Source organism: Musa acuminata, chromosome BXJ3-8, assembly GCF_036884655.1.
Source record: "Musa acuminata AAA Group cultivar baxijiao chromosome BXJ3-8, Cavendish_Baxijiao_AAA, whole genome shotgun sequence".
NCBI classification, from domain to species: domain Eukaryota; kingdom Viridiplantae; phylum Streptophyta; class Magnoliopsida; order Zingiberales; family Musaceae; genus Musa; species Musa acuminata.
The window spans coordinates 41,738,854-41,752,243 of NC_088356.1; the positions used below are offsets into that span (position 1 = coordinate 41,738,854).

Consider the following 13,390-nt stretch of genomic DNA (forward strand, 5'->3'; position numbering starts at 1 on the left):
ATGTTACTTGAAATGGGAAAATTAAAGTAATTTTAAGAAAAACTGAGAAGCACATTAACTCAAAACAGTGTTGGCCTTCAAAAGATTAGTTTTGGAGATTGAGTTCCCAAACGCCATCAGAATCATGCATAATTTATCATCTCTTCGAGGTTTGGTGGAAGTGACAGCGAAGGAGATATCTGATACGCTTTGAATTTGATTACGGCTGGAAAGAAGGAATGGCCACATCGCCCGGGATTTGCACCGGGGGATATGCATCCGTACGTCTGACCTGAATCAAGTTTTCGGATTAGGATCTTTCTTGGGCTAAGAAAATGTAGAAGAAAGTTCCACAGAAATCTGAATCAGATATGCGCAGCATGAAATGTCCAAGAAAGAGAGACACCTGCATGCAGTAAAGTTGAAGCACAGCAACTTGGAATTGGAAACAAGGAAACCAACAGAGTACACCGGAGAGCAACACGATCGAGATGTGATAGCTTGAAGCAGCCGAACGGCAACTTCTACGGCTTCGTCGCGACTCTACGGGGAGACGTAGCTCATGAACTCGTCATCGCGGAGGAGCGCGGCCATGGTCTCCGGCGCCAGGCACACCTCCAGGTCCACGCTCCCACCGCCCTCCCGGCCCGGGAACGCCGACATCTTCCCGTCGAACTTGTTGGCCCGGCCGCTCCGCACCGCCGCCGCCTGGCCCCATCCGAAGTCGTTGCCTTCGTACATGGGAAACCGGTGGGAGCTCCCCATGGTGATCCCCGCGCCGTCGGGGTTCCCCAGCGGGAAGCACCGCGGCGCCGCCTCCCACTCCGCCACCACGCGCCGGACCGCCTCGTTCCCGTAATCAGCCACGCTGCGGTGCAGCAGCTCCGCCGCCCAGCGGAGGTCCCGCCCCGCCACCTGCGCCACCAACGCCTTCGTCGGGGTGCTCTGGATCGCGTTTCCGAAGTAGTTCGCCGCCACCCGCGGCACCACCCGGCCCCGGCAGTTGACCGCCATCCGAAACGTGGTTGTGGCCTCTGCTGGCAGCCGCGTCCGTGCCCGCGTCACCGACCGCCAGACGTGGGCGCACAGCGACTGGAAGGACGAGATCTCCTCCTCTTCGTTCGACGCCACCGTCTTCCGGTCGTGGCTGTTCTCGCCGTAAATCTGCGTATTTGGGAGGTCTCCGGCGGCAACACTTTTGGCGCGGCAGTTGGCTCTCGATTTGAGGTCGACGATGGCCTCCCGGCTGAAGTGGAAAATCCGCTCCCGAAGTGGCGCATCCACGGGAAACGTCACCTCCGGGCCACGGCCGCCCGGAAACTGCAGCACCGCCTTTGAGCCGCCGAAGTAGTTGCGGCGAAAGTCCGGCGGCGCGGGGGAGCCACCGCGGCAGAGCTCCGCCCATGCGTTGAAGAAATTCCAGAAGGACGTCCCATCGACGATGGCGTGGTTGACGGCTGCGCCGAGAAAGAGAGCGCCATCGGCGAGCTCCGTTAGCTGGAAAGCGGCCAGCGGGCGGAAGTGGCCGTGGAAGCTGACGGCGCCGTCGAAGGGGAAGAGCGACTTGACTGCCGACGGCACGTCGGAGGAGGGAGGGAGGAGGTCAGGGAGAGAGAAGGAAGCGGCAGTCGCGTAGGAGAACTCAGCGCCGGCGTCATTGCAGGAGATGAAGATGCGACCGTCAGGGAGGGTGCAGAGACGGCCGGCGAGGGCAGGGAAGAGGGAGAGAGCGCGGGAGAGGGAGGAGGTGAGGAGGGAGACGAGCGAGGCGATGGGCACTGGCGGAGGGAGGAAGAAGAGCCCCTTTTGTATGTAGTGACACGACAGCATGGGGAGGTCGGAAACCGAGAGCGGGAGGTCGCCGAGGTCGGACTCGCGGTCAGGATAGACCGTGCATTTCGATACAATGGCGACAGCTGCTGCAGGAGCAACAGTAGAGGAGGTGGAATTAGGACCAGTAGCGATGAGAGAAGCAGCAAGAGAAGAAATGGAAGAGGAGGAAAGGTTTGGAGACATGGCTAATTCCATCTCTGCTGAAAGCAGCAGCTGCTCTCTTTGCACTCGGGGTGGTGGTGTGGGCTGTGGGAGGGAAGCTGGGACTTGGGGAGACCTTATATAGGGGAAGGAGGGAGATTAGGTGCATGCGTTTCGGCACTAATCTCTCGGTTGCAGAAAGAGAGAGAGCAAGATTGGGGGACTAATATCAGGGAATGATGTTTTCATCTTCCACAACAAGTATTACTACCTTAGGGCCTGAGCATTGCTTGCTATAAACTAATACAATAATCCATCAGGCTTGGTTGGTGGATTATTGTAGCAACCAGACCCAGTTAACGAGCAGTGTCATGTCATGCATGTATAAAGAAATAGGAGTACTGCAACCGACCATCTCTGGGTGTTTACTGAAGAGAAAAAAAATTGGAGACTTCTCATTGACCTTCCTTCCTGAGGAGCCAACCAAATGTTGTGTGTGATAGTTCTCTGTTTTTCCATGTATCTCCCAGTAAGATTATCGGAAACTATCTGAAACCTACTGCAATGTGATTAAGATCCATGCAAAAGAAACCGATTAAACCCAAGAACAACAAATGAATCACTCACCATCGTCTTATTTGGCGACTGCTGAAGTCCACAATGTCATCAAACGCAAAAGAAACGGGAAGAAAAACTACGTTGGTTCATGCAACTCCAGGGACTCGATAGTTAGCTGTGTCCAGGCTGCTGGTTCATGAACTCTGAGATCCTCCTGCCATGTTTACCGCCGCCCAAGAATCTTTGTTGAAGGTGGCGCTCGGTACTCGCCACCGCAGCTCTCCGTGTCCAACTCACTTGTCGTAGAAGGTACATGGATTCATCCTCGACTGAGAAGGGACAACTATGTCGGCTCTTTAATCTATTAGCGAGATGAGCTGGAACGTATTGGTAGATCCCCATGAGACCAAGTAATGATCGAGCACTCGAAGGCTCTTCTCCCATCTGGCCATGAGAGCAGTACCAAGTCAACGTCTCTTGGACGCATTTAACAAGTGCTGCGTACTGGGGAAGATAAAAACTCGAGTGCCTCTCCCCCCACGTGTAAGTGCCGACCTCCCTCCATGCAGGACCAGACGCGACGGGGGATTTGAAGGACTCGTGGACGGCGACGCAAGTGGTCCAGCTTCATCCTGGCCAATCTCACACCCAGGCTTCATAGTTATCTACAGGAATAGGTTATCTCGCGCCGCCTCTGAGTTCACTCGATGACAGTCGATGCATGGCAGTTCCTCTTCCTCGGAACCATCCACTTTGACGTCTATGCAGCAGTCGGCTGTCGGTCGAACGGAGGAGGCAGTGTTTGCACGAGAGAAGCATTGTCCATTGGGACATAGCTGCATGGATGTCTTCTGAAACAACGGTGAGGAAGCTGCTTAAGTAACTGCAAAGGTAAGCACATAGAAGTTCGACAAGCAAGGCTGGATAAAGAAGCAATCGATGGCATCGGTGGTGGTTCGAACAAACACATCAGAGCCGTGCTACAAAAGAATCATAAGACTCACTGTTTCAATCTCTAGGAAGAAATAAGGGATAGGAAGAAAGTTGATGGTGATTGAATACCGTTGACACGCACCGTAAGTACATAATTCACTCTCATTCACCAGTGTTTGGCACAAGTCAAGCGAGCTGAACTCTCTGTCATGCAAAAAAGTTGGACGCAAATTGAGAAATTTTCTGTAAGAACACTATCAAGAGACACCTAAAAACAAGATAGTACACAGTAAAAACCAAAGTGCACAGTAGATTTGCTGACGAAAGAAACACGAGGCAAGATAGAAGCAATGTCCCACTTGGATAATACCTCCGTCACGTCCACAGTCTAGACAAGCCTGTTACTTCCCTAGAATACTCTCACTCGATGTTCTAGGAAACGCCAAAAGAAGGATCAGCGAGAAACGCAATGTTCGACTTTGTGTCCTTGTTCACTTCAGCCATCTTGTCTTCTCAAAAAATGCACTATAAGCAAAAAAACCAACAACATGTGTTCTAGTATTTCTTCTATACAATCAGAAGGAACAGTAGTAGAGATCACGATGAACAGGCTTGCGATGGCCAAAGCAAAATGACAGCCATCACAATCATCAGCTTGCAGAAGGAACCACGGAGACTGTCATTCATGTCTGATGCAAAGCATCACACGTCGAAGTTAAATTCGGCATGGCCTCGTTCAAGGAACCTCATCTCCTACAGGATATGGAACTCTTGACTTATCCACCAAACTAGCTGCTGCACGACACAAATAGGCCTGCGATAGGTCACTTAGATTCTAGAAAGGGCATCCGAGTTCTTTTTTCTCAGTGCCTTTTGATGTGTCACGGTTGACAGGAAAAGAAGGGACACAACAAATCATGCCATGACATGGCACTACCATAGGCTGGCAGGTCATATAATGAAAGAGCGCCTGTTTCTTTCACCAGATACGATGTAACTGAGCGCAAAACATGATGATCCACTCAGAAGCATAGAAAGTATGAATTCCTCCTCGGCATGGCGAAACTTGTTTTCTCTTCTGCTACAGCTCAAGCCGATCGGACGAATTACTGCATGGGTATCAAACGTATCAAGACGACGCAATGCTTTTCATCATAGAGAAGTGGCGAAGTGGTCATCTTCTCCGTGGAAATGTTGAACTGGTTCTATGTAAACGACGGAGAGGGATGGAGAAACAGCGGGCGGAAGCAACTAAGCAAAATTATATATATATATATATATGAATTTGAATGGCTGATTTAAAATACTTAAGTTAGAATTAACAATTATATACGATCAAACCCTTATATGTAACCCGTTGGAATGTGGGATTAATTTGAGATGTTATATCTTCTCTTCTTAAACATCAACGAGAAAGAAAAATACGGTTATAAAATAATATTCTGTATGGTAAAATTATTAGAAAGAGAATAAAAGAAAGAAAAAAACCCTTTTTTTTTTCTTGGGTTAAATCACCTGCTTTTTAAGTTATTTTTATTGAACTTTGTCTGTGGGCTACTAAAGCTAACTTATCGGCCATGGCGCGCGTCTTATTGGGCCCTCAGCATCGCTACTTATTGTTGGCCGCTCATCGGCTCTCGAGCGCGGAACGTGGATCTTGTAGATGACCGCGTCCGGGGCTGCCTTACGCGTGGCCGTCCTCCCCGGTTCTTAGCTCCACGCGTGTCCTCGCTATGGAGGCACCGGAGTTGCATAAGAGCTCACGAAGGAAGGAGATGTCGTTCCCAGCGAAAAGATGGAGGGCTCTGCGAAAGAGAGGAGGGAGGAGGCGGGGAAGGAGGGGCAGCAGCAGGTGCAGCTGCCCACAGAGAGTAGTCCCTACGTGAAGTACGAGGAACTGGAGGACTACAAGATGCAGGGCTACGGCGCGCAGGGGCACCAACCGGTCGTGGACAAGTGTGGCGGCGGCGGGACCGACGCCCCGACCATCTCCGGCAGCGGCCTCTCGGAGAGCCAGGCCCACGCCTCCACCGGCATCGGTCGCCAGGGAGTCCCCTAGTTAGCTAGAGATTTCCGTATGTGGGAACTTGGTGTGCGCTTGCAGCCGTGTGTCATCGTGCATGTCGTCCATGGTTTTCCGTTCACATGCTTCGTGTCTTTGGAGAGAAGAAGATAATGAAAAGGAGGAGAACATGAAACTTTCCCACCGCTTCAATGCTGCTGCAGGTGGCAATAAGAAGCCGAGTGCTGTATGATTATTGTCGTCTCGATTTTGTTTCTCGTTTATTACGCTCGATCCAGGAAATAGTCAACAGCTCAGGTCAACTCTTTGACACCACTAGTAAAAGATCATGAGGATGATATATATATATACATATATAGCAGATGGAGGGGTGATGGAGGTGGTCAAGGGAGTGGGAGAGAGAGTGGTAGAAAGGGGAGAGGGAGAAGGCAACGGTGGAGGTAGGGTGGAAGAAAGAGACGAATATAGAGGAGGAAAGTAAAAGGGAAGATGAGAAAGGAGAAAACCGGGGAGAAACAGAAGATGACATGGGAGGAGTAGTAAGAGTAGAAGAAAGAGGTGGTTGGTAATGAAGGTGGAGGAAAAAAATGATAATTTAGGAAAATTAATGGATACTATAAGTTTTAATTAAATAATTAAGATTTAGTTGAATGGATCTGATTTTATTTAAAAGAATCTTTTCATTTAAAAAAATCAACCCAAACATAATAAAAAAATAATAATCATAATATTTTTAATAATTTAATAAAAGATATTTAGATAAAGTAAAAAAAAAAAAAAAGCCATCTGAAGAGACCTTTTTTTGGGGTAAATTGTCCATTTATATTGGAACAGCAGTAGTAATCCCGAGTACGCACCAAATGTGTGTTGACATATGGCAATCCGACTTCCGGAGCAAAGGCCGCTCGCCTGCTTCGTCCACGGTCGATGAGAACGAGGTGGGTCCGCGTACTAATTGTTAGTGTTGTAGCAGTTCACGTGTATCGAGTCAACACGGGACCACCGAACTTGTTTCCGTGAGAGCGGACGATGTGGTGTCTCTTGCCTCGTCCGAGACAGGTGATCTCCGGGCCTCGTCCGGGTTGGCGCGGCAATCAGGATTCAATGGCCCTTTTTAATCTCAACCGTCTACTGGTCTGAAGATGAGTTGTGATCCTTTTGAGCCCCTCTCTTTACCCGAAGAATTTCCCGTGCCGCTGCCGAACAGAGCTTGTACAGAGCTTGTACTGTTCCTGCATCAATAATGCTTTTTTACTTGGCTGAGGGCTATTGGAACGTCTCGTGTTCGTCCTTTGTTCTGCCTTCTTTTCCCGTGTGTGAATCGTCAACAAGTTGATGTGCACGGCCATGGCTCCATTCGTGCAGGACTTCCAGCAACAGTTGATGTTGCATTTGTCCGATCGTACCAATTGAATAATGCAGAGGCATGAGTAGAGCATCATATTGCATATCACGTTCTTCCCATTCATTACAAGACACAAACAAAAAGCACAACCAAGCCTGCCGCATGCGAAGCTTTGTGCCAGGGTAAGGAGGAGGAGGAGGAAATTAGGTGGCCCTTTTTGAGTAGAAGACGAGGCAGATATCTGGAGGGTCTTATTACAAACACAAAAGAAGAGCTTCTGAATCATTTATTTCATTCTTCCTGCCTGCTATCCATCCTTGCTTTCGATCGAAGCAAACCAACATTTACCCCCACTTCAGAAACCAATATAGGTGTCTTATTGCCAATAGAATAGACACCTGCTGCTCCCACCATTCCGCTCCTTCTTTTTCTACATCAACAACACAACTAGTAAAGACTCAATAGGTCCACTCCTGAGGAAGCCCACTGACAGGGGTCGTCATGGCCGAAGGCCGGGGAGGAAGACTGTGGTGCCTCCCTGGGTTTCTTGGGCCCACGAGTGCATCTGATGTAACAACACTTCGATGAGAACAGAGATCAGAAACGGTGCACAGGTGAGTAGAACCGTCACATAACTTGCCTTGCTCGAGAACAAATCCGCCAGGGCAGCCTGTCTGTGCCTCCAGATTCAAGTTCAACGCCTGAACGACTCTTGCCGGAATGAACACTGTTGAACAAGCTGCAGCTATCACAAAAATCAGACAAAACAAGCAGAAACCTCCCATCTTTAGCCAGATTGTAATCCATCGTTGACTAATCATCGACAAGCAATATGCTGTGATCAAAGCGATAGGCAAAGGAAAAGCAGCGAGCGGCGTTACCTGACTTCTTCTGTGGTTCGGTCTTGCTCCCCGCAGTCCGGGGCAGGAAGACGCCGGTTCCGATGGACTCCTTTCTCGCGCCAGAGCCACGAAGGAAGACGGCTCTCATCCCAGATCCGTGCTGGGGTCGATGCTGCATCTGGAACGGAGGGCATCCGGAAGGAAACGAACCCAAGGAGAGGGCGCATCTGTTCCCTCCATGGCTCGCTCCTCTTCTTGCTTTGATTTGCCTTTCCCATCCCGCCGACAATTGCTGCTGCTTCGGGTGAAAGATCAATTTATTGGAACCAACCAAGTCAGTCGTACAGATCGCAATTTTAACGGGACAGACTTATGGGAGGAATTCTGCGCACGAAGAAGACGCACTCGAGCTGCCTGCAGCTGGTGGCGGGCGAGGAAGGGACTGGTCGACTTGCTCGTGCATGGCTTCCTCGGTTGACTCAGAAGCTCGTGTTCGTAGACTCGCCACCGACCATGCTCGGCATCGGTAAGCTTGGACCACATCGTCTGCTCCGCGGCCTCATGGAGCGGATCCCAAGCATCCCCCTTCGGCGGCTCCAGCGGAGAACACGGAGGAGAAGACCTCGCCGTAAGTCGATGCTTTAACGGTGAAGTACGGCGCAAAATCAGCGGGGCTTTGACCCGAACCAGGCGCGCAAACATCGAGGGCTTCACAGATTCGCTTACCTTCGCGTCGTCGCCCGCCGACAACCCAAGAATCCCCGAGTCGTCGTCCAGGAGGAAGGAGTGAGTCATCTGTCGTGCGAGGCCGGCCAAGTAGTCTCCCTCCTCGTCGCTCTCGCTCTCCGTCGCTGGCTCCACCACTTCGGCGGCCGGTCTTCTCTCCTCTCTCTCCGTAACGAACACGTCGTCGAGAAGCTCCGAAGGAAGCTGCAGACTCCCCACCCCGAACTCCTCCGCCATGTCTCGGAGCACTGCGGCGATGCGTAGCAGAAGAGGAGACGATAAAATAGCAGCAAGCACGGACCGGGGGGTCTTTTTTGCTGGTTGCAGAAGAAACAATAATAGCCGACAGCGGGCAAAGCAAGGCTGGGTTTCGTCTGCCTTCTGTTGCTCCCACTCCCTTCGCTTTGGGCCCCAAATCAAGAAAAAGCAAGCAGTGGAGCCAAGAGAGAGAGAGAGAGAGATCGGTGCGCTCCCTCCCTCTCTATGTTCGAAGTCGGGGAAGAGAAGGATTTATTGGCGCCACTCACAGAAGACGACCCAAACCATCACCTTCCACCATTTGTGCGTACGTTGTGGTGTAGATTAGGCCTCAAAGAAAACAATTCAATTACTTGAACCATTACAGCAGAGAAGCTTTGGCCATGCAGAATACAAAAAAGAACCCTACAAGGAAGGAAACAACAGGACGAAGACAACCCCACAGCACAGTATCAAAACACTGTGTCCAAAACAGATGCCACCATCTTGTCTAATCCAACTTCCACCTGCTTAATCTCGGCAGCAATCAAATGTTAGCTCAACAGATCCAGGAAGAGGCGCGCTCGACGACGTGCTCCCTCCTACCCTTCTCTTTTTGTCTACACGTATTAGAATAAAGGCTGGTGGTGGCAGGTCTCGGTGCGTGGAATCCGAATCCTGGGCATCTGAGTTCGTGGATCACGAGGCATCTTCTCGATACGACAGCCGACCGATCTCTAGTCGCCTGATTCGGGTGGGAAAGCCGGACGGCGAGTTACACGTTCGAGTATGACGAACGAGACACGTCTACACGTTGACCTTTGCATTTTATTTCGTTACGATTTATTAGAAAACATTGTTATGATTACAAAAAATAATCTATCTATGACCGTAGTTGATATGGTTGTAAGGGTGCATCAAATCAAGATAGATGTTCCACGTCAACGAACAAAGAGACCATCACAGCAACGATGGCAGAGCAGGCGAGTTAGGTTGTGAGAGATGAATTGGTTGCGATGATTGATGTGATTTAGCGGGCGAAGCGCCTGAATTGGCTCAAATGATTGAGGAGTCGTCGGATTTGGGATCGCGTGAGGTGGTCCTCAGATTGGTTGTGCCTTTCGATACTAATAGGAAAAACATCGTTTCTCGTTATTCAATATATGATCTTAATAAGATGTTTAAGATAACAAAGAAGATAAAAAATCATCCTCCATGTGAACAATGGTCCAAAATAAATAATTATAAATTATCCTTATCACCGGCATGAATAAAAAAAGCTAACGAGAGATTGTTAAAGCGATTGAAAGTTATCTTCTCGTAGAATATTTTAAGAAATATTTTGACTTTTTTGACTATGTATAAAAGCTCATATTCAATATAACGAAAGAGGGATCATCTTTTTACCATTCTCGTCCACACTAATATATCTCGGATTCCTAACTTAAGCGTCGGAAGGATCATGTTGAAAAACCTCTCCCGATCTCTATCTTCATGCATGTGGTATCTCGAGAGCTCGATGTTTTCACCTCGGATAACCTAATGCATATAGGTCCAGACCACATTGGGCTGATCAAGACATCAACGACTTCTTCCCCTATCATTTTGGCACCAAAAGAATGGCTCGATATTGCATGAACGATAATCTATCGACTCTTTTAATGAACACTTGAGCGAAGAGACTTTGATCCTGACCCATAGTACTTTCACCCAAGAGGGATAGCAACCACTTTTTTCGCATATGGGTGCATCCACCTCAACGTAGAGATCGATGCAATACTGATGTTTATTCAACAACTAGGGCTCTCACCCTCAGGGACGACCCACCTTGAGCTACCTGCTCGTTCCTACCAAGGTGTTCTTAAATCCCACTTAATAAGTATAGACACTAATATGCATGATAAAGGATATTGCTCTACTTTTGCCTCAGTTAACCCAACAGGCGATGCAACCAGCTTAGTTGTCATCATTGGCTCTATCACAATTAGCACCAACACCCGTCAAGGTTCCTTGTGGTGTTGACATCACAAGAGCGCTCGAGACCCGTCGAAACGTTTATCAAGGGGCAATTTAGTCTCCAATCTTGAATTTTATCATATTACACTATCACTCTATCCTACTTGAATTTGAGGCCCAATCGGCAGAGCTGATGGAGGATTCCCTACGAGCCTAACTATAATAGATAGACCAGCATTTGGAGTAGATGCGATGAGAGTTCCAATAATCGAAGGGGAAAGCGTTGATCGATCCCACCTCGAGTCGATCATCGATCATCTATAAAATCTAAGAGAAATCGATTTCAATGAACTTTCTACTAATCATAGGTGTCCTGTAAGCCAATCACATGAGTAATGACATGTATGACATGATATGCATTATTTTTTATTTATTATATTAATTAATATTTTTTATCATATATATATATATATATATATGCAATGATAATCGAATGAGATCACGATAATATGATCGATTCGTCTTTAAACACAAACCCTAAATAATCCCGGTCATAGGTTACTCGAGAGGGATATTGAGATAATTGGATAGACTTGTATGCTGTATACTCGTTCATATGATGGAAGCGACTGGTCTCATAGCTGCTCGTGTGGGGACACTAGGGATACAATGTAGGTGTTCATTGGAGAATGAGTTCACTGATTGATCTGCTCATGGAATGTTCGATTGTTCATGATGTCTTATTGTTAGACATCGATTCCGTCGTCCCAATGATGTATTTCATCTTTAAACTTGAGATGTCAAAGATATTCTGTATGAGTACTCCATTCTTTGATACCGAACTTATTAGCCTGAAAGTTTCATATCTAACACAATCGATCATCGGGAGTGACAACCAATCTTATGAGGGCTATTAAGTATCGATAGAGGATTATTCGCTCTCGGTGTTATGAGAAAAATATTTCATGTGTTCTTGCTCGTACAAATCCCTGGTTAGGGTCATTCGAATTGAGATAAAAAGAGTTTTCCGGGAGAATCTGATTAGAGTGAGACTCGAGTAGAAACTGTATGGGCTTGACAACACCATATTCGGTATACGGTCTATGGAATATTAGATGGATGAGAGACTATATGTACATGGTAATTGAGGATAAACAGCTCTAAAGGATTGAATTCCCTTGTATCATCTAGGGATTGCAACGTAGTGGCCTAATACGTCCGTAGTCGATGAGTCAAGTGAATTATTATAAATATAATAATTTATTAAGCTAGAATGAGTTCTGACAGGTATAACTTACGACCAGCTCAATTTTGGGCCTCGAGAGTCAACACATATGGTAGGTGTTGCCATAAGTAGAGATTCGGATATGAGTTATCTGTTGGAGCTCTTATCTTATTAGATATCCAATAAGCCCATGAATTATTGGATCCTATGAATGAGATTCAATAAGAGCCAATGAGAGATTATTGGGTGGAGACTCACCAATCTAAGAGACTTGGGTAATTGGATGGAGATCCAGTACCAAATATGACCAGATCTATTAGGGTTAAGTTGATAGCGAGCTTCTATAAATAAGAGGAAACCAAATGACCATGAGTTAGACTTTTTGACTGTCACCTTTTATTTTCCTCTCCCCTTCTCCTCCTCAACATACACCCCTATTTGGAGCGTGTAGACAGTAAGAAGGGGTAGCCCATTCTTGATTATATTGTGCGGGTGAAGAGGAGATTTGGGCAGTGATTTGAGGAGCGTCTTCGTAGTCCCAATGGATCACTACTAGAGAGGAGTACAATTGACCTTATTCATTCTCTTTTATATATATATATATATATATATATATATATATATATATATATGAATTCAGAGATATACGATCTTCGTAGTTAATACAATCTCTTTTGTACATATAGTTTTCGGTTTTGTGGATTTTTATACATCAATCTTTACACGATCATAAAATTTTTTTTTTTGTGAAAAAATATAGGATTACATGTTGAGAACTTAGTATTTTTACTCGAAAATACCTTAAGCTATATTGTGCATTACATCCAATTGATCTCGATATCAACCATTTTTTCTCCTATGAATCAAACACGTATAGTGACCTTTACTACCGTCCTTACGTACGCGACAATCATAGTAATCTCAATCCCATAAAATGACAATAACAGGATTGTCCGTTGGTGAGCCGTCTTAGGATTTTGGTCACTCACGACATGACATGTGGAAGCGACGTATGCCAACAACAGCTCCATATGTCTCTGTCTACACGTCCTAAATATCTTACTAATTGACTAGTATTCCTAAGACTATCGTAACACAATATTAATACTGCAAATACAATGTTTATACAAATTGTATACAAAACATAATATTTTTTATACTCCACTATAATATTTTTTGGTATTACTGAAAAACACTGTAATAGTGTAGAGAACAGGTTCCATAGGACAAAGAAAGAAAAAAAATATTCTAAATATCAGGCAAAAAAAGAAAAAAACAGAAAAAGAAGACAAGAGCCCTACCCACCTACCTACACATAAGGGATCTGACTGTTCACACCCCTACCGCTCTTTCTTACCCCTTCCTCCGACACCCCTAAGTTGACATAAAGTTCGTGAGAGGATGGATGAACCACGTACGGACTCGGCTCCCCTACAGCACGACGCAAGCCCGATGAGTGCAGATCACATGCAACAAGGGGGATCTGAGTTCATAGATCATATATATTATTCTATTATACGGATGCAGAATCGATTTTGATCAATCGTCATGGTGAGATAACATGAAGTGGGGAGCAATGGATGGGCGACAAG

General features: G+C 46.8%; 2 protein-coding genes across 8 annotated transcripts; both read right to left on the minus strand.

Annotated features, from left to right (window-relative positions):
• Positions 1-390: 390 nt before the first annotated feature.
• LOC135645349 (uncharacterized acetyltransferase At3g50280-like) lies at positions 391-2,081 on the minus strand. The gene has a single exon (XM_065163656.1). It carries the CDS (start codon positions 2,005-2,007, stop codon positions 523-525), a length of 1,485 nt encoding a protein of 494 aa, XP_065019728.1. The 5' UTR covers positions 2,008-2,081; the 3' UTR covers positions 391-522.
• A 4,817-nt stretch (positions 2,082-6,898) lies between these two features.
• On the minus strand, positions 6,899-8,983 carry LOC135644949 (uncharacterized). 7 transcript variants are annotated; one of them, XM_065162945.1, is made up of 5 exons: positions 8,381-8,978; positions 8,060-8,293; positions 7,694-7,949; positions 7,453-7,539; positions 6,899-7,377 (listed from the first exon to the last, which is right to left on the minus strand). In XM_065162945.1, the coding sequence occupies exons 1-5, from the start codon at positions 8,615-8,617 to the stop codon at positions 7,271-7,273; spliced, it is 921 nt and encodes a 306-aa protein (XP_065019017.1). In that variant the 5' UTR covers positions 8,618-8,978; the 3' UTR covers positions 6,899-7,270. The 7 variants fall into 7 exon arrangements, with proteins under 7 accessions (XP_065019017.1, XP_065019016.1, XP_065019015.1 ...); XM_065162944.1 differs by having other exon boundaries at positions 7,453-7,551; positions 8,381-8,976; XM_065162943.1 differs by having other exon boundaries at positions 7,453-7,557; positions 8,381-8,976.
• Positions 8,984-13,390: the final 4,407 nt, after the last annotated feature.